This window comes from Macaca fascicularis, chromosome 16 (assembly GCF_037993035.2).
Source record: "Macaca fascicularis isolate 582-1 chromosome 16, T2T-MFA8v1.1".
NCBI lineage: Eukaryota > Metazoa > Chordata > Mammalia > Primates > Cercopithecidae > Macaca > Macaca fascicularis.
In genome coordinates, this window is record NC_088390.1 from 85,261,364 (window position 1) to 85,282,046 (window position 20,683).

At 49.5% G+C, this 20,683-nt stretch overlaps 1 protein-coding gene across 1 annotated transcript in view; it reads right to left on the reverse strand.

Annotated features, from left to right (window-relative positions):
• Positions 1-20,683, reverse strand: part of TIMP2 (TIMP metallopeptidase inhibitor 2) — a 73,096-nt gene that overhangs the window by 3,621 nt on the left and 48,792 nt on the right. Inside the window, exons 2-4 of the mRNA XM_045376570.3 lie at positions 18,405-18,505; positions 15,457-15,565; positions 979-1,103 (exon numbers count right to left, since the gene is read on the reverse strand). Coding sequence (XP_045232505.1) covers positions 979-1,103; positions 15,457-15,565; positions 18,405-18,505 — 335 coding nt within the window. The remainder of the gene's footprint in view (positions 1-978; positions 1,104-15,456; positions 15,566-18,404; positions 18,506-20,683) is intronic.

Below are 20,683 nucleotides of genomic sequence, written 5' to 3' on the forward strand. Positions count from 1 at the left end.
GGGATAGGGTGCTAGGAGCCCACAGGGTAGGAGCCAGCCCGGGAGCCCTGGAGGTGGTGATCTCGCCTTCCACAGTCACATCCAAGCGTCGGGCTGCTACGACTGTGCCTGGCACAACCTCCGGGCTCATTTGAAGAGGAGCAGGTGTTCTCAACACACAGACCCCACGTAGACACCGACCCAGGTGTGAAAATGTCGGGAATGTTGGAAAAAGCATGAGGCCTGCAGTGCCCTCTCACAAGGCACACAAGGGTTTGCATATCCGCATTTGTAGGAAATGATCCATGGGACCATATTCTCCCCATACAGCTCCTTTTTCTGGAAGGGGCAAGTAACAGAGCTGAATTCATGCCTTACTCTCAAATTTCCTAGCCTTCTAGACATCCCCCTCCATTTTTTTTTTTTCTTTTTTTAAGACAGAGTCTCACTCTGTCAACCCAGGCTGGGGTACAGTGGCGCGATCTTGGCTCACTGCAACCTCCACCTCCCACATTCAAGCCATTCTTGAGCCTCAGCCTCCCAAGTTGCTGGGATCACAGGCATGCGTCACCGCACCCGGCTAATTTTTGTATTTTTGTAGAGACAGGTTTCACCATGTTGGCCAGGCTGATCTCCAACTTCTGACCCCAAGTAACCTGCCCATCTTGGCCTCCCAAAATGCTGGGATTACAGGCATAAGCCATGGCGCCTGGCCTCCAGACATCCCTTGACAGAGATGTGTCTCAGGGCTCTCCAGGGACCAGGGGCCAAAGGCTTTGTCGCCAGCCAGACAGCCTCACTCCTGGGATGACTCTGCCTTCCCAGAGCCTGGTCTTAAATCAGAACCCCGGGATTAAGAGGCTCTGGAAAGCCAGGGACCAAAACTCCCCATACAGCTCCTTTTTCTGGAAGGGGCAAGTAACAGAGCTGAATTCATGCGCTGTCCATCTGGAGATAGTGGGAGGAGGCGACGCCTCAGCAGAGACAGGACCTGCTTACCTTACACTCGCAGCCCATCTGGTACCTGTGGTTCAGGCTCTTCTTCTGGGTGGTGCTCAGGGTGTCCCAGGGCACGATGAAGTCACAGAGGGTGATGTGCATCTTGCCATCCCCCTCGGCCTTTCCTGCGGAGAGACGGGATCACCAAGCTCAGAGCGAGGGACAAGTCCTCCTGCCCAGCTCCTCCATCCGGCGCAGGGGTGCTGGGATTTTGCTGTAACAACACTGCACACTGTCTAGTCTGAGTTCAAACATAATGGGTGGCCAGGTACGGTGGCTCACTCCTGTAATCCCAGCACTTTGGGAGGCTGAGGTGGGTGGATCCCTTGAGGTCAGGAGTTCAAGACCAGCCTGGCCAACATGATACTCCCTCTCTACTAAAATACAAAAAATTAGCCGGGTGTGGTAGCACACGCCTGTAATCACAGCTACTTGGGAGGCTGAGGCAGGAGAATCGCTCTTGAACCCCAGAGGCGGAAGTTGCAGTGAGCCAAGATCGCGCCACTGAACTCCAGCCTGGGTGACTCCATCTCAAAAAAATAAAAAGTGGAAAAAAAAAAAAAAAGCCATAATGCATGTTCACTGACAGAAACTTAAACGTAGGAAACAATCAAGAAAAAACTTCCCCACTTTCATTACCCATAGCAAACATTTTGATGTATTTCCTTCCAATATTCCAGTATTGATTTTGAGACAGTCTTGCTCTGTCACTCAGGCCAGAGTGCAATGGTATGATCATAGCTCACTGCAGCCTTGACCTCCCAAGCTCAAGTGATCCTCCCGTCTCAGTCTCCCGAATAGCTAGGTGTGAACCACCACACACCCTGCTAATTTTTTCTATATATTTTTTTGTAGAGACAGGGTCTTGCTATGTTACTCAGGCTGGCCTTAAACTTCTGGGCTCAAGTGACACCCTCACCTTGGCCTCCCAAAGTGTTGGGATTACAGGATTACAGGCATGAGCCACCATGCCTGGCCCCAATATTCTTTTAAATTAAATTTTATTCTTAAAAAAAGGATAGAGACGATGTTTCACTATGTTGCCCAGGCTGGTCTTGAACTCCAGAGCTCAAGTGATCCTCCCGCTTTGACTTCCCAAAGTGCTGGGATTACAGGTGTGAGCCACTGCGTCCGGCCAATATTCTCTTACATATGCATCTTCACACACAAAACATCATGCAGTATGTAGATTGTATTGTTTCCCGTTTTGTTTTTCACAAAATATTAATTCACAGGTGTTTCTCCCATTTGAGTTTAAACTTATAATTCTGCATTTTTCCATTACGAAGAGCCAAAGAATGGAATTTTTGAAAATTAGGAATCTGCTCTGAATTCCCTTCATCAGGCATGATGAGCTGTGGCTCTTTTCTGTACTTTGGGCTCCTGACTCAGCTGCCTCCTTCCTTTGCTGAAGATACTACATTGGCAACAGCCTTGGCGTTTTCCAAGCAGGAGGAAAAGAACAAAGGAGTGTGTTCCAGTGGCGGACAGAACCTAATGACAGCTATGGAAATCATTAAAAAACTCATCCCTTAGGCCAGGTGTGGTGGCTCATGCCTGTAATCCCAGCACGTTGGGATGCCAAGGCAGGCGGATCACTTGAGGTCAGGAGTTCGAGACCAGCCTGGCCAACGTGGTGAAACCCCGTCTCTACTAAAAATACAACAACAACAACAACAACAAAAAACAGCCAGGCATGGTGATGCATGCTTGTAGTCCCAGCTACTCAGGTGGCTGAGGCAGGAGGACTGCTTGAACCCCGGAGGTGGAGGGTGCAGTGAGCCGAGATTGCAACACTGCACTCCAGCCTGGGCGACAGAGTGAGACTCTGTCTCAAAAAAGAAAATAAATAAAATAAAAACTCATCTTTCAGGCTGGGCACAGTGGCTCACGCCTGTAATCCCAGCACTTTGGGAGGCTGAGGTAGGGACATCACTCAAAGTCAGGAGTTTGAGACCAGCCTGGCCAACATGGTGAAACCCCATCTCTACTACACATACAAAAATTATCTGGGCATGGTGGTGGGTACCTGTAATCCCAGTTACTCGGGAGGCTGAGGCAGGAGAATCACTTGAACCCAGGGGACGGAGGTTACAGCAAGAAGAGGTCATGCCACTACATTCCAGCCTGGGTGACAAGAGCAAAACTCCATCTCAAATAAATACATAAAATTAAAAAAAAATACAAAAAATTAGCTGGGTGTGGTGGTGGTTGCCTGTAGTCCCAACTACTCGGGAGGCTGAGGCAGGAGAATCACTTGAACCCAGGAGGCGGAGCTTGCAGTGAGCTGAGGTCACGCCACTGCATTCCAGCCTGGGTGACAGAGTAAGACTCTGTCTCAAAAACAAACAAACAAACAAAAAACAGAAAACAAAAAACACCTCATTCCTTCTGCTACAACAGCACCTTGTGAAGAGACACAGGTGTCACTGATGAGCACCTGCCCCTGGCAGAGACTGACAGGCAATTCCTTGAGAAGCAGAGCCTCAGGCTCTGCCCTAAGCACTTCTGTTTAACAACGTTTCAGTGTATCAGACTTAATGATCTCAGTACAGCAGCAGCCTCAGAGGGTCCGCTAATAGAAACGCAGCCCAGCGAAGGACTAACGCAGCTTGCCGACTGCACCCCTATGCCATGGAAATGTGGATGGCTTGCCTGGGACTTCAAGCAGGCACAAGTGGCCTCCACTGTCCTGGGCATGGTGCACTCATTGCACCAGCTCCCTGGGTTTGAATTCTTATGCTCGTCCTTCCTGTTCTAGCTGTTCCTTTACCTTCAGGTCCTTTTCTCCGTTCAGACTTATGTGACATTCCAGGTGTGGAACAGGATGAGAAAGCAGAATTACTCCTGTAACATTTATTCCAAATCCTATAACTTCACAAGGTAAATGTTTGGGTGGCCTTAAACAATTCAAAACTAGCTGGGCATGGTGGCTCACGCCTGTAATCCCAGCACTTGGGGAGGCCAAGGTGGGTGAATCACTTGAGGTCAGGAGTTTGAGACCAGCCTGGCCAACACGGTGAAACCCCGTCTCTACTAAAAATATAAAAATTAGCTGGGGGTGGTGGTGCATGCCTGTCATCCCAGCTACTCACGAGGCTGAGGCAGGAGAATCACTTGAACTTGGGAGGTGGAGGTCGCAATGAGCCAAGATCATGCCATTGCACTCCAGCCTGGGCAACGGTGCGGACTCCGTCTCAAAAGAAAAAATAAATAAATAAATAAAAACTAGACATATAACTTTCCCCACTAGACCGATAGCTATTTTCTGTGAGTTCAGAATAGATCAAGAAGGAGCAAAATAGACAGATGGGAAGGAACCCATTCCCGTATCCTGCTTGATTCTGGAATTTGGTGCCCGTACAGGTATACTGCAGCCCCTTCCTCGTCCAACCTGGACACCTACCACTACAGACCAGCTGAAGCTCTATCCTGGCTTCCCAACTTCTATGGTGATTTGCACTGTATGTATCACTTGACCAGCATCAACTCCCACTTTATATTAGATTTGCCTTTCTTCTGCATCTCACTCCTTAATCAGAGAGTAAATTTAGAGGGTAAGGATTGTGTCTTAACCCTTTTGAATCCACAGTTCCCTGCACATAGTAATTGCTCAATAAGTTTACTCATGAGACACACCCGTGCTTGTTCTAATAATTTGCTTCACATTCTGCCTTTTCCTGTCATTTTCTCTTTTGGCCTTTTACCACCAATTCTGGCTTCCTCAAAAGATAAGCAATGGCAGGAAGAAGAGATGAAGTGAAAATTACATCTTTTCTTTTTTTTGGAGATGGAGTCTTGCTCTGTCACCCAGGCTGGAGTGCAGTGGTGCCATCTCAGCTCACTGGAACCTGCCTCCCAGGTTCAAGCAATTCTCCTGCCTCAGCCTCCCAAGTAATTGGGATTACAGGTGTGCGCCACCATGCGTGGCTAATCTTTGTATTTTTTAGTAGACGCAGGGTTTCACAATGTTGGCTGGGCTGGTCTTGAACTCCTGACCTCAAGTGATCCACCGCGTCCAACCAAAAAATTGTATCTTTTCAATAGTCCTAGTTATTGGGCTAACGTGAACATGGCTGTCATGTATAAATATTGAGAGGGCTGGGCGTGGTGACTCACGCCTGTAATCCCAGCACTTTGGGAGGCCGAGATGGGCAGATCACGAGGTCAGGAGATCGAGACCATCCTGGCTAACATGGTGAAACCCTGTCTCTACTAAAAATACAAAAAATTAGCCAGGCGTGCTGGTGGGTGCCTGCAGTCCCAGCTACTCAGGAGGCTGAGGCAGGAGAATGGCGTGAACCCGGGAGGCGGAGCTTGCAGTGAGCCGAGATCGCGCCACTGCACTCCAGCCTGGGCAACAGAGCAACTCTGTCTCAAAAAAAAAAAAAAAAAAAACACAATGTTAAGAGAGGCCCCCCTCTGGTCTGATTAAGACTTGGTTGGACGTACACATCATGAGCATCTGCCTGTTCTGCTTATGTCTGTCTTGGAGAAAAGCGAGGCATGAGTCTTGGTTACAGAAAACCAGGAATTAAAATTTGTAACGAAGGGTTGTATGTTTATTTTTCCTTTTGGAGAAGAGGAATGTGGAAGAAAATTACAGGGCCAATTCTGTATGAGTCTCCTGGTGCCCGACGCCACACGTGAGGCTGAGTCATCAGCCCAGGAGGAGGTGGCCTGCTCAGGCCATGCGGGCACTCACCGGCCACAGTCAGCCCGAGCTGAGTGGTTCACTGTGCCCTGTGATTTCTGGTTAGCCCCTGGATCAAGGGCCTATCCTGACTCGAGGCAAACTGGATCTAGGTTCCTGCCTCAGGAAATAAATGCCAGATTCAGTGTGGAGTCATCTGACCAAGGCTGGGAAAGAAGTCAGATGAGAGAGGCTCCTCTCGCCACGAGGTGAGTCAGCCACTGTGGCCATTAATGGCCCCAGCCCTGCTCCCCCTCCCAGGGAGAGGAGGATGAAGTAATGCAGCCTCATTGGTGGAGAAGATACACAGCCAGCTGGCCACTGGGCAGGTCTCACAATCTTTAACTTTGACTTTTAGAAACAGGAAGTCCATGTGCAGATTTGTTACACGGGTATACTGTGTGCCCCTGAGGTTTGGAATACGAAAGGATCCATCGCCCAGGTAGTGGGCATAGTACCCAATAGGTAGTATTTTTTCAGCCCTTACCCGGCTTCCTCCCTCCCACCTCCTTGTATTCCCCAGTGTCTCTTGTTCCCATGTTTATGACCATGTGTACCCAATGTTTAGCTCCCACTTATACGTGAGAACATGTGGTATTTGGTTTTCTGTTTTCGCATTAGTTCCCTTAGGATAATGGTTTCCAGCTGCACTCGTGTGGCCGCAAAGGACATGATTTCCTTCTTTTTCATGGCTATGTAGTATTTCATGGTATATATGCACATTTTCTTTATCTAAGTCACCACTGATGGGCACTTGGGTTGATTCCATGTCTTTGCTATTGCAAATAATGTGGTAATGAGTATATGGGTGCAGTGTCATTAAATGATTTATTTTCCTTTGGGTATATACCCAGTAGTGGGATTGCTGGTTCAAATGCTGGCTGCATTCTCAGTTGAGAAATCTCCAAAGTGTGCCCCACAGTAGGTGAACTCATTTACATTCCCACCAACAGCCTCTAAGCATTCCCTTTACTCCACAGCCTTGCCAACGTTGGTTTTTTTATTTTTTATTTTTTTGGGGGGACAGAGTCTTGCTCTGTCACCCAGGCTGGAGTGCAGTGGCACAATCTCGGCTCACTGCAACCTCTGCCTCCCGGGTTCAAGAGATTCTCGTGCCTCAGCCTCCTGAGTAGCTGGGATGACAGGCACCCGCCACCGCGTCTGGCTAATTTTTTGTATTTTTAGTAGAGACGGGGTTTCATTGTGTTAGCCAGGATGGTCTCAATCTCCTGACCTCGCGATCCACTCGCCTCGGCCTCCCAAAGTGTTGGGATTACAGGCGTCAGCCACTGCGCTGGGCTGTTTTTAACTTTTTAACTAAAGTTCTTCAAAATCTTTCAATGTCAGCTTTCTACCGAGGATCCTGCCACAGATCCAGGGAGCAACGCCCTTTCAACAGAGCCTTCACGCTCATTCTGCTACAGGCTACCCTAGCTCTCCTTAGACCTTCAGCGTAATTCTGTATCGACTGGCCAGCTTTTCATGCGGTGCTGTGCTACATGCATGGGTCACTGTCAACCCCAATGTAGGAAATAAAATGATCAGCTACCCTTGAGTAAGGCCTGAACAAGATAACCAGCATCTCTGTGATCCTCACTTCTGGTCTCCCACTCCCACTTTCACCCTCTCAACAACCCCTCGTGGGGCAGATACTACTGTTGTCGTTCCCCACGTATGGCTCAGCATGGGAGGCACAGACAGGTAAAGTCACTTGGCCAAGGACATTAACGAGTCAGGTGTCAGGGCACACATTCGAACTCGAGCAGGTGTGTTTTCAGAGCCTTCACTTGGGCATCTCGTTGTATTTCCTCACATTTTTTCATGGCGCTTAGTTGTTGTCTTTTTCTCTTCTAAAATAGAGATAGGGTCCCGCCCTGCCACCCAGGCTAGAGTGCAGTAGTGCAGTCCTAGCTCACTGCAGCCTCAAATGTCTGAGCTCAAGGGATCTTCCTGCCTCAGCCTCCCAAGTAGCTAGGACTACAAGTGCACATGACCACACCCAGCTCATCCCTCCCTCCCTCTCTCCTTCCCTTCCTTCCTTCCTTCCTCCCTCCCTCCCTTCCTCCCTTCTTCCCTGCCTCCCTCCCCCTTCCTCCCTGCCTCCCTTCCTTCCTTCCTTCCTTCCTTCCTTCCTTCCTTCCTCCCTCCCTTCCTCCCTCCCTTCCTCCCTTCTTCCCTGCCTCCCTCCCCCTTCCTCCCTGCCTCCCTTCCTTCCTTCCTTCCTCCCTCCCTTCCTCCCTCCCTTCCTCCCTTCTTCCCTGCCTCCCTCCCCCTTCCTCCCTGCCTCCCTTCCTTCCTTCCTTCCTTCCTCCCTCCCTCCCTTCCTTCCTTCCTTCCTTCCTTCCTTCCTTCCTCCCTTCCTCCCTTCTTCCCTGCCTCCCTCCCCCTTCCTCCCTGCCTCCCTTCCTTCCTTCCTTCCTTCCTCCCTCCCTCCCTTCCTTCCTCCCTGCCTCCCTCCCTTCCTTCCTTCCTTCCTTCCTTCCTTCCTCCCTTCCTCCCTTCTTCCCTGCCTCCCTCCCCCTTCCTCCCTTCCTTCCTTCCTCCCTCCCTCCCTCCCTCCCTCCCTCCCTTCCTTCCTTCCTCCCTGCCTCCCTTCCTTCCTTCCTTCCTTCCTTCCTTCCTTCCTTCCTTCCTCCCTCCCTCCCTGTTTTATAGAGATAGGGTCTTGCTATATCATCCAGGCTGATCTTGAACTCCTAACCTCAAGCCATCCTCCTGCCTCAGCCTCCCAAAATGCTAGGATTACAGGTGTGAGCCACTATGGTTGGCCCATTTATTTATTTTCTTTATGCAAGAAACTGTTCGCACTTGGCACCTTTAGTTCTGTGTCCTCATCAAAACCTCGTGCCTCTTCCTTGAGATACTAAGTAGTGTCTGAGTTTTAAAGTTAATGGAAATGTTAACAATTTGAAAACGTATATAGAATTCAACTGAGAAGAGTATTACATATTTTGGAAACTTTAAAATGTATGCACATAAAAAGAAATAAAATCTGCCAGCCGGGCGCAGTGGCTCACGCCTGTAATCTTAGCACTTTGAGAGGCCGAGGTGGGCGGATCACCTGAGGTCAAGAGTTTGAGACCAGCCTGACCAACATGACGAAACCCCATCTCTACTAAAAAAATACAAAAATTAGCTGGGCATGGTGGTGTGTGCCTGTAACCTCAGCTACTCGGGAGGCTGAGGCAGGAAATCGCTTGAACCTGGGGGGCGGAAGTTGCAGTGAGCCAAGATCGCACCACTGCACTCCAGCCTGGGCTTTGTGGCCTCCGTCTCATAAATAAATAAATAAATAAATAAATAAATAAATAAATAAATAAAATCTGATCCATGCTACAACATGGATGAACTTGAGGACATCATGCTAAGCGCAACGCTTCATCTATGGAAGGAGGTATATGACTCTACCTGTATGAGGTGCCTAGAATGGCCAAATTCATGGAGATGAAGTAGAAAGGTGGTGTCAGGGGCTGGGCAAACAGAGGAATAGGGGATTATTGGTTAATGGGGACAGAGTTTCAGTTTGGGATGATGAAAAACTTCTAGAAATAGATAGTGATAGTTACACAACATTGTGAATGTACTTAATGCTGCCCAGGTGCGGCAGCTCACACCTGTAATCCCAGCACTTTGGGAGGCTGAAGTGGGCAGATCACCCAAGGTCAGGAGTTCAAGACCAGCCTGGCTAATGTGGTGAAACCCCATCTCTACTAAAAATACTAAAAATTAGGCCAGGCACAGTGGCTCATGCCTGAATCCCAGCACTTTGGGAGGCTGAGGCGGGCAGATCACCTGAGGTCAGGAGTTAGAAACCAGCCTGGCCAACATGGAGAAATCCCGTCTCTACTAAAAATACAAAATTAGCTAGGCATGGTGGTGCATGCCTGTAATCCCGGCTACTCGGGAGGCTGAGGCAGGAGAATCGCTTGAACCCGGGAGGTGGAGGTTGTGGTGAGTTGCGACCGCACCATTGCACTCCAGCCTGGGCAACAAGAACGAAACTCTGTCTAAAAAATAAAAAATAAAATAAATAAATAAATAAATTAGCTGGGTGTGGTGTTAGGCACCTGTAATCCCAGCTACTTGAGAGGCTGAGGCAGGAGAATTGCTTGGAGGCAGGAGAATTGCTTGAACCCAGGAGGCAGAGATTGCAGTGACCCGAGATTGTGCCACTGTACTCCAGCCTGGGCGACAGAGGGAGACTCCATCTCAAACAAAAACAAAAACAAACAGAGAGCCTCAGCATGGGCGAGGGTTCAGCTGGGTATGTTTGGAGACGGGTGCTGGCTCAGACCAAGGTCGCTTTTGTACCCAAGAGGCCATCTGTACATGGGATCCCCACCCTTCGTCCTTCCGCAGCTCTGCAGTTTGGCCGGAAAGCCCCTAGAGGGCAGTGTGAGGAAACTGAGCTGGGACTGCTGGGACTTACTTTAAGGGCTGTTCCCTATGGATAGGAAGAAAAAGAGGATGCAGACAACTGGAAGTAAGTTCCCTGCACCCCGGGGGATTTTGTCTCCTTTCTCGTCTCTCTAGATTTTATTTTTCTGATGACAAAAGTAATAAATGCCATAATTTTAAAGGTTTAACAAATACAGGAAAGAACTGAAAAGGAGACAGCAGATGCTAACACGCTGGGAAATTTCCTCCCATGCTCTGTTCCGTGCACAGCTGCAGCAGCCCCCGAATGCCACACTGCAGACCATCCCTCTGCCACGCGCCACTCTGCGTGCTGTGCAGCCACCCCAGCTCTTCTGCCTCCTCTGTGTTTTTCTGAGGGCATTAGTTAGCTGGTAAGATCTTTGCACCACAGGTGATTTTTGTCCCCTTACCCTTCTCCATTTGATTTTATTTTTCTTATTGTAAAAATCATAGATAATACTGGGCATGTAAAATGGTGCAGCTGCTTTAGAAAACGGTCTGGCAGCTCCTCAAATGGTTAAACCTAAAGTTACCCAACCCCTCCCCACCCCCCGCCAATTCCACTGCCAGGGATACACCCAGGAAAAATGAGAACAGGTCCCTGCAAAATCTCACACACCAATGTTCATTGCAGCATTTGTCACAACTGCCAAACGGTGGCAACAACCCAAATGCCCATCAAATGATGAGAGGATAAACACAATGTGGTCTATCCATACAATGGAATGCTCAGTCATAGAAAGGAATGAAATTCAGATACACACTGTAACATGGATGAGCCTTGGAAACACGAAAGAAGCCAGTTACACAGGGTCACACATATTATTCCGTTCCTAGGAAAGCCCAGCATAGACAAATCGATAGAGATGGGAAGTATACCAGTGGCTGCTTAGGGCTGGGGAAGTGGAAGTGGGGGTTAGGAGGGTAATAGCTCAAGAATACAGGATTTCTTTTTGACTGTAGTGATGGTTGCACAACTCTGTGAATATACTAAAACCACTGAATTGTACGCCAGGTGCGGTGGCTCATGCCTACACTCCCAGCACTTTGGAAGGCCAAGGCGGGCAGATCACCTGAAGTCAGAAGTTCAAGTCCAGCCTGGCCAACATGGTGAAACCCCGTATCTACTAAAAATACAAAAATTAGCCAGGCGTGGAGGCACACACCTATAATCCCAGCTACTTGGGAGGCTGAGGCATGAGAATTGCTTGAACCCAGGAGGCAGAGATTGCAGTGAGTCAAGATTGCGCCACTCCACTCCAGTCGGAGGGATAGAGTGAGACTCTCTCCAAAAAACAAAACAAAACAAAACCACTGAATTGTAGGATTTTTTTTAAACAAGTTCTTGCTCTCACCTAGTCTGGAGCGCAGTGGTATGACACTGCAGCCTCAAACTCCCAGGCTTAAGCGACCCTCCCATCTCAGCCTCCTGAGAAGCTGGGACTACAGTGTGCACATGCTACCACGCCTGGCTAATTTTTTTAGTTTTTGTAGAGATTGGGTCTCACTATGTTGCCCAGGCTGGTCTCAAACTCCTGGCCTCAATCAATTCTCCCACCTCGGCCTTTCAAAGTGCTGGGATTACAGGCATGGGCCACCATACCTAGCCCGAATTGTACATTTTTAATGGATAAATTGAATAGAGTGTGCCTTATATCTCAATAAAGCTGTTAAAAAAAAATAAGTGCTCATGGCTAAGCACGGCGGCTCGTGCCTGTAATCTCAGCACTTTGGGAGGCTGAGGCAAGCGGGTCATTTGAGGCCAGGAGTTCGAGACCAGCCTGGCCAACATGGTGAAATCCCGACTCTACCAAAAACACAAAAATTAGCCAGGCATGGTAGCACACACCTGTAATCCCAGCTACTTGGGTGGCTGACGCACGAGAATCGCTCAGGAGGCAGAGGTTGCTGTGAGCCAAGATTGCACGACTGCATTCCAGCCTGGGCAACAGAGGGAGACTCTCTCGGAATAAGAATAAGAATAAGAAGTGCTCATAATTAAACATTTTAGGAAGTCCGGAAATACATCTTAAAAGGGGGGAAAAGTCTCCTATTATCCCCAAGGAGAGGGACAGAAGTCCTGATGACCGAGATACCCAGCAAAGCAGGAGCTGTGAGCATGTTAAGGAAGGGAGGGAAGATCTTACCAAAGGGGAGATAACAGGAGTCTTCCCTGCCCAACTCACACCCCTGCATCTTCCTCCCTGCAATGACGTCCTCCCCATCCACAGGCAAGGACACCACCTTCTCCCAGCAGTAAGTCTGTCTAGACCCTTGGACCTGTGAGAGTCTTTTCCTTTTGCACCTTCCAAGCATTCACTCACTATTCACAATTCACAATTCCCCATAAGCAAAATCTGTCTATTTTCTCTGCTTTCTTTTCCAGGCTCCCCAGTCGAAACATCTGTGTACTCCATGATGACAGGAGCCAAAGATCTCACTGTGGGAATCTTCCATTGTCCCTAACACGGGGCTGGGCATCTAAAAGGTGCCCACTAAGCACATGTTGATTTTTAGGAGGGAAAGAAAGTACATGTCCCTAAACCAGAAGAAAATCCCCCAATCATGGATATTTGGATCCAGAGTGTATGTTTATGATGACAGTTGCCTTTTGGAACAAAATATAGTACCAGGCTAGGGGCGTTGTCTTGTCTCTTCTTTCTCCCTTTTTTTTTTTTTTTTTTTTGTGAGACAGGCTCTTGCTCTGTCACCCAGGCTGGAGTACATTGGTGTGATCTCAGCTTGCTGCAATCTCTGCCTCCCGGGTTCAAATGATTCTCATGCCTCAGCCTCCGGAGTAGCTGGGACTACAGGCACATGCCACCACGCCCAGCTAATTTTTATATTTTTAGTACAGACAGGGTTTTACCATGTTGGCAAGGCTGGTCTCGAACTCCTGACCTCAAGCAGTCTGCCCGCCTCAGCCTCCCAAAGTGCTGGGATTACAGGCGTGAGCCACTGCACCAGGCCTTGTTTATTCTTTTTTTCTTAAGTTTGTGATCAGATTCCTACTTCCTCAGGGAGGAGGGGAATAATGTTCCTTAACTGGCTGAGTCAGTGCCGTGCTGGACTGCGGCTGCTGGCCACATGTGGCTGTTTACATTTAAACTAAAATTACTTGAAATGAAACACAATTTAAAATTCAGCTCCTCGGCTGCACGAGCCATATCTCAGGTGCTCACGAGCCACAGGGCTGGGGGCCGCTGGACTGGGTGGTGCAGAGACCGTTTCCATCACTGCAGGAAGCTCTTTGAGCCCCGTGGTTCTCAAGCAGGGGCAACCTACCCCACCTCCCCCACCTCCCCTGGGCACATGCGGCAATGTCCAGAGACCCCGCAACTGGAGCGGGTGCTATGGCATGTAGAGGGTGGGGGCCAGGGATGCAGCTGAATACCCTATAATGTACAAGGCAGAGGCCCCCGCAACAAAGAACAGTCCATCCCCAAATGTTAATAGTGCTGAGATTCGGAATCCTGTCCCGGCCTCCTGTGGTTCAGCCTCACTGGGCAAGCAGGGAGGTGGTAGAAGGAAGTAAGGGGAAATCATTTTATTTAGGAATAAAAATATAGGCTGGGCACAGTGGCTCACGCCTATAATCCCAGCACTTTAGGAGGCTGAGGCAGGAGGATTGCTTGAACCTCGGAGTTCAAGACCAGGCTGGGCAACACGGTGAGACTTATTCTTTACCAAAAAATCAAAAAATTAGCTGGGTGTGGTGGCACACACCTGTAGTCAATCCCAGCACTTTGGGAGGCTGAGGCGAAAGGATCACTTGACCCCAGGAGATTGAGGCAGCAGTGAGCCCTGATCGCATTCCAGCCTGGGAAACAGAGCAAGACTTTCTCTCAAAAAAAAAAAAAAAAAAAGTATAAACAAAGAGATGCAACAATTAACAAAATGTGCTGCATTCATACAATGATTCATCCCTAAAAAGTAAGGAAATTTGGGGCCATGTGCAGTGGCTCATGCCTGTAATCCCAGCACTTTGGGAGGCTGAGGCGGGCAGATCAACTGAGGTCAGAAGTTTGAGATCAGCCTGGCCAACATGGTGAAACCCCATCTCTACTAAAAAAAAAAAAAACAAACAAAACAGCCAGGTGTGGTGGCCCGTGCCTATAATCCCAGTTACTCAGGAGGCTGAGGCAGGAGAATCAATTAAACCCAGGAGGCAGAGGTTGCAGTGAGTCTAGATCGCGCCACTGCACTCCAGTCTGGGCAATAGAGCAAGACACTGTCTCAAAAAAAAAAAAAAAAAAAAAAAAAGAGTAAGGAAATTCTGATATATGCTGTAACGTGAATGAACCTTGAAAACATCATGCTACTGAAATAAGCCAGCCACAGAGGACAAACACTGCAGAGTTCCACCCATGTGAAGCCCCTAGAGCAGTCAAATCCACAGAGACAGAAAGTAAAATGGAGGTAAAATAGATGGTGGTGATGGTTGCACAACAGCGAATATATCTAATGCCACTGAAGTGTACACTTGAAAACGGCTGGCCGGGCGCAGTGGCTCACGCCTGTAATCCTACCACTTTGGGAGGTTGAGGTGGGTGGATCACCTGAGGTCAGGAGTTTGAGACCAGCCTGGCCAACATAGTAAAACCCTGTCTCTACTAAAAATAGAAAAATTAACTGGGCGTGGTGGCACGTGCCTATAATCCCAGCTACTCGGGAGGCTGAGGCAGGAGAATCTCTTGAACCCGGGAGGCCGAGGTCGCAGTGAGCTGAGATTGCGCCACTGCACTCCTGCCTGGGTGAAAGAGCGACACTCTGTCTCAAAAAGAAAAGAAAGAAAAGAAAGAAAGAAAGAAAATAAAGAAGGAGGGAGGGAGGGAGGGAGGGAAGGAAGGAAGGAAGGAAGGAAGGAAGGAAGGAAGGAAGGAAGGAAGGAAGGAAGGAAGGAAGGAAAATGATTAACATGGCTACATTTTGTTACATGTATTTTACCACAATAAAAAATGAGATAGATGAATGAATAAGTCAAACAGGTCTTGTGCACAGTATCAACAGATGTCACGCAAGCTTTCCACCCTCCCGACGGCAGAAAGGGTTTCTCTGCCTTGCACGTCTCCAGCATCCTGCACACGCCTCCCTTTTAGGAGCAAAAGGCAAAAATGCTCACTTTTTTTGTCTACCAATCTCAGATTTCCTAGGAAACTGGCAGGTAGGTGAACATTCACTAGCATTCTCTGAAAGGAAGTGGCCGAGAGGGCACCGTTCAGTGTCAGGGCTCCGTACCCTGCCTCACTGTTCCTTAGCTACTCCACCTCCCCACTCCTCGAGCCTGGGAAACGAGCCCTGGAAGGCGTCTAGGAACAGTCCCACTTCGGTGTGAGCCTCCGGCTGATGGCCCCACTCATACACACCTGCAATGAGATATTCCTTCTTTCCTCCAACGTCCAGCGAGACCCCACACACTGCCGAGGAGGGGGCCGTGTAGATAAACTCTATATCCTTCTCAGGCCCTTTGAACATCTGGAAAGACAAGGAGGAGGACATGTAAGCAGAGGGAGGCTGCACAGTCAGGGAATTTCATTCCCATCCAGAACACCGCGGCGGCACAATCTGTATCCGGGGTGTAGCCAGCACCAAAGAGGACCGGGAAGTGCAAATTGCATGGATTAGAAAAGGACCGTTACAGCTGGGCTCAGGGCTCATGGCTGTAATCCCAGCACTTTGAGGGGCTGAGGTGGGCGGATTGCTTGAGGTCAGGAGTTTGAGACCAGCCTGGCCAACGTAGCAAAACCCCGTTTCTACTAAAAACACAAAAATTAGCTGAGCGTGGTGGCAAGCGCCTGTAATCCCAGCTACTTGGGAGGCTGAGGCAGGAGAATCCCTTGAACCCGCGAGGCAGAGGTTGCAAGGAGCTGAGATGGCGCCACTGCACTCCTGCCTGGGTGACAGAGTGAGACTCCATCTCAAAAAAAAAAAAAGAAAAGAAAAAGACTTTTTATAGCAAAGTGATTCTTTAGAGTCACTCCACTTTTAGTGTGGCAGATCACAGCAGGTGGGCACAAGACTGTCATCTGGAACGTGACATCCTTAGACAACACCTCTGTCCCCTCACCCCCCCGCCCCAGTGAGGTCATTTCTGAATCTCTGGGGAGGGGCTTTTGTACCTCCGCATGACTCTGGACCACCATGAAGGACCATGACTTTTGCATATTTCCAGGAATTTTTTATTTTTTTGAGATAGGGTCTCACTCTGTTGCCCAGGCTGGGGCTACACCTCAACTTCCCCGGCTCAAGTGATCCTCCCACCTCAGACTCCCGAGTAGCTGGGACTACAGGCGCGTGCCACCATGCTCGGCTTTTTTTTTTTTTTTTTTTTTTTTAATTAGTAGAGACGAGGTCTTGCTCTATCACCCAGGCTGGTCTCAAACTCCTGAGCTCAAGCAATCCTCCTGCCTCGGCCTCCCAAAGTGCTGGGATTACAGGCATAAGCCACTCCGCCCAACCCATATTTCCAGGAATTTTAATCAAATATTGTCTACTTGATGGCAATGAGAGCAGAGAGGCACCTCAGGAATTAGGACATAACGCCATGGGCCAGAGGAGTTTGTATTCTCAACATCTGATTTACTCACAGCCTTTCAGGAACACGCCTGCTGCCCCAGGCAAAGAATGGCATTTTCCCAGCACTCGGGGAGGCTGCTTTTTTTCCCCCCTGAAGAGTTTCAATAAGCAAACCCAAATGGAATGGGAGCATGCCTGATGTCATGACAAATGGTTTTTTGAGAGTGACACTCCAACTTGTACCAAGAAAGGTTATGTTGATGCTGTATTAAATGACATCATTTGCCAAAAGGCTAAAAGCGTTTCCTTGGCACTGACACTGGCCTTTTCACGACCCCTTTATGAGGTCGTAAGAGCAGATCCTCTTTCCTGCTTCATAAAGAAAGAGGCTCAGGCACTGACAGACTAGGTCATCCCCTTAAACTGACATAGATGTGATGATAAAGCATTCCACTGACCTTCTGATAACACTGATTTTCAACTACTTTTTTTTTTTTTTTTTTGAAATGGAGTTTCGCTCTTATCGCCCAGGCTGGAGTGCAGTGGCATGATCTCAGCTAACTGCAACCTCCACCTCCTGGGTTCAAGTGATTCTCTTGCCTCAGCCTCCCAAGTAGCTGGGATCACAGGCGCTCGCCACCATGCCCAGCTAATTTTTTTTTTTTTTTTTTTTTTGAGACGGAGTCTTGCTTTGTCGCCCAGGCTGGAGTACAGTGGCACAATCTCAGCTCACTGCAAGCTTTGCCTCCTGGGTTCACGCCATTCTCCTGCCTCAGCCTCCTGAGTAGCTGGGACTACAGGTGCCCGCCACCATGCCCGGCTAATTTTTTTGTATTTTTAGTAGAGATGGGGTTTCACCGTGTTAACCAGGATGGTCTCGATCTCCTGACCTGGCGATCCGCCCGTCTCGGACTCCCAAAGTGCCCGGATTACAGGTGTGAGCCACCGTGCCCAGCTATGCCCAGCTAATTTTTGCATTTTTAGTAGAGATGGGGTTTCTCCATGTTGGTCAGGCTGGTCTTGAACTCCTGACTTCAGGTGACCCACCCGCCTCGGCCTCCCAACATGCTGGAAGTATAGGCGTGAGACACTGTGCCCGGCCTACTTTTTATTTTTAATAACAAAATTAAATATGGATGACTACAACTACTACCATATCACACGGCTGTCCCTCCCCCTGCGACATGAATTTTCTTCTCTCTTACAGACCATGTTAGTTACTATCAATGACAACAGCATCACCTCTCCTGCCCCAGGTCAGGCCCTGCCCTCCCTGCCACATTTTTTTTTTTTTTTAAATACAGGGTCTCACTCTGTCACCCAGGCTGGAATACAGTGGTGAGATGTCGTCTCACTGCAGCCTCCGCCTCCTGGGCTCAAGCGATTCTCCCACCTCAGCTTCCTGAATAGCTGGAACCACACGCGGGCGCTACCGTGCCTGGCTAGTTTTTTTGTAGAGATGGATTTTCACCACGTTGCCCAGGCTGGTCTTGAACTCCTGAGCTCAAGTGATCCGCCCACCTTGGCCTCCTGAAGAGCTGGGATTACAGGCGTGAGCCACGATGCCCAGACAGGTTTCTGAAGGAATTGAACTTGTGGGGAACATGTCATCTCCACACAACTTTTCAGGCATTTGAGGATGAAGGGAAATCGGATCTATTTGCAGCTTGAGGACCTCATCCTCTGCTCTGCTCCACAGGTGGCCAGGTCGTGTTCCAGGGACCCAGGATCTCTGCCCACCCCAACACCCCACAGCTGTGCCCACAGTGCAGCCCGGGACGCCAGCAGCCACTAATACCTTTATCTGCTTGATCTCATACTGGATCCTCTTGATGGGGTTGCCGTAAATGTCGTTTCCAGAGTCCACCTCCTTCTCGCTGACTGCTTTGGCCCTGATCACTGCAAAACACAAGACACAGAGGTGAGGAGAGTTCCCGAAACATGCTCCTGGGGCTAAGGAGAGGGATAAGGTGTCCAGGCCTGTAGGAGGCGCTGGGGGGTTACGGACAGCAGCAAGGTGCGAGGCGGGCAAGGGGCATGGTGATCCCAGCCCCCAGCACGGTGTCCCCTCCTCCAAGCTGAGAGATGATGCCCAGCCTCCTCCTCCTTCCACGATTCTTCAACAAGAATCCCTTCTTTGTTGACAGGGCTCAAGCCAGAAGCCCAGAGTCCCTTGTGACCAGGGCGGTTTCTGTAACAGTGGGAGGCAGTCATTGATTTGACTGAAGCTCATCTGTTGATATCATGCTTGAGTGCTTTTGGCTTTTTTTTCCTTCTCTCCAGTGGGTACTCACTGGTGGCTGGGGCAAGCAGGTACACCACTGAACTGACCCGCAATCCCACACATTCCATGAAGGATGGGACATTTCCCCACCCTCTAGCCACCGCCTATTGGAAACAAGCTTTTCTGGGCCGAGGGCAAAGTGAGAGTTACCCACCTTAAAGGGGCCTTAAAAGTACCTGGCATATTTAGGTTTGGGGGTCTTACATCTGGAAAGGTCTGTCCAGCTGTTCTGACCTGGAAAATGTTCTATGAGTAATTCTTTTTTTCTTTTTTTTTTTTTTTTTTAGATGGAATCTCGCTCTGTTGCCCAGGCTGGAGTGCAGTGGCACAATTTTGGCTCACTGCAATCTTTGCCTCCCAGGTTCAAGTGATTCTCCTGCCTCAGCCTCTCCAGTAGCTGGGATTACCTTGTCACCACACCTGGTTAATTTTTTTTTTTTTTCAGATGGAGTCTCACTCTGTCGCCCAGGCTAGAGTGCAGTGGCATGATCTCAACTCACAGCAACCTCTGCCTCCTGGGTTCAAGAGATTCTTCTGCCTCAGCTTCCCAAGTCGCTCGGATTACAGGCAGCTGCCACCACACCCAGCTAATTTTTGTATTTTTAGTAGAGACAGGGTTTCGCCATGTTGACCAGGCTGGTCTTGAGCTCCTGACCTCAGGTGATCCACCTGCCTCGGCCTCCCAAAGTGCTGGGATTATAGGTGTGAGCCACAGTGCCCAACCTTAAGTTTTGTATTTTTAGTAGAGACAGGGTTTCATCACATTGGCCAGGCTGTTCTCAAACTCTTGACTTCAAATGATCCACCTGCCTCGGCCTCCCAAAGTGCTGGGATTACAGGCGTGAGCCACTGTGCCAGGCCTGGGTGATTCTTTGCAGTAACACAGATTCTATCAAGGGCACAACAGGGGCAGGCTCAGAAAGTTTTGCCAAAAGGAGACATCAGCAGGCACACTGGCAGACCCAAGGGACAGATGCTGAGGAAGGACAAACAGAAGAAAAGAGGAGCCCAGCTAAGCCACAACCAAAGAGGAGGGAGATGGAGAAGAGGCAGGGCTGGGGCAATTCCAGAATATTCTGGAGCCTGAGGTTGCTGACAGGCCATGCAACACACGGCTTTCTCCTAGCAATTAAGCCAGGACTCTGTTCTGCTCCTGGTAACCTGAGGACAAGCAGATGGGTAATTCATGCAGTCACTCGGGCAGGGTTGGGTAGAACCCTCCCTTTTTTAATTTCAAGGCCATTAGTTGGTGACATGGTCTGTTTTAATGGCTTTAAAAGCTTTGCCCTCCCAAACTCAGCTATTCAGGGTCACTCTGGGTAAGTGCTATGTTAGGGTGGATATGAGCAAAACAGAGAAGAAAGGAGCAGACCACGCCAGGCTCCAGGCAGCCTCCCAGCCCCAGCCCCAGCCCCGGCCCACGTGGTCAGCTCAAATCTCTTGGAACCCCTTAGGCAGGGCTGTCTCTTCCCACGGGGCATGGAGGCCCACAGACTCCACCTGTGTCCATGCCCCCGGGCCCCAGCAATGCTCTCTGGATCCCAGGCTCGCACCAGAGTCCCGCACCAGAGTCCCACGCCATTGCCCCACTGCCCCGCCTGGGCACAAACCCCATTCTTCTTTCGTCTTCTGTTGGAGCTGAGTTATGACTGGCCAAGGCCACAGGTTCCTGTTTCCCAGGCTAAGCCAGGCCTCATCCTGAAAAGCCACATCTAGGAAATGTCTCCCGGCAGGCCACACCAGAACAGAGGGCTTTGCCCTGACTGCCCCCTATTTCCAGTGCCCTCCCAACC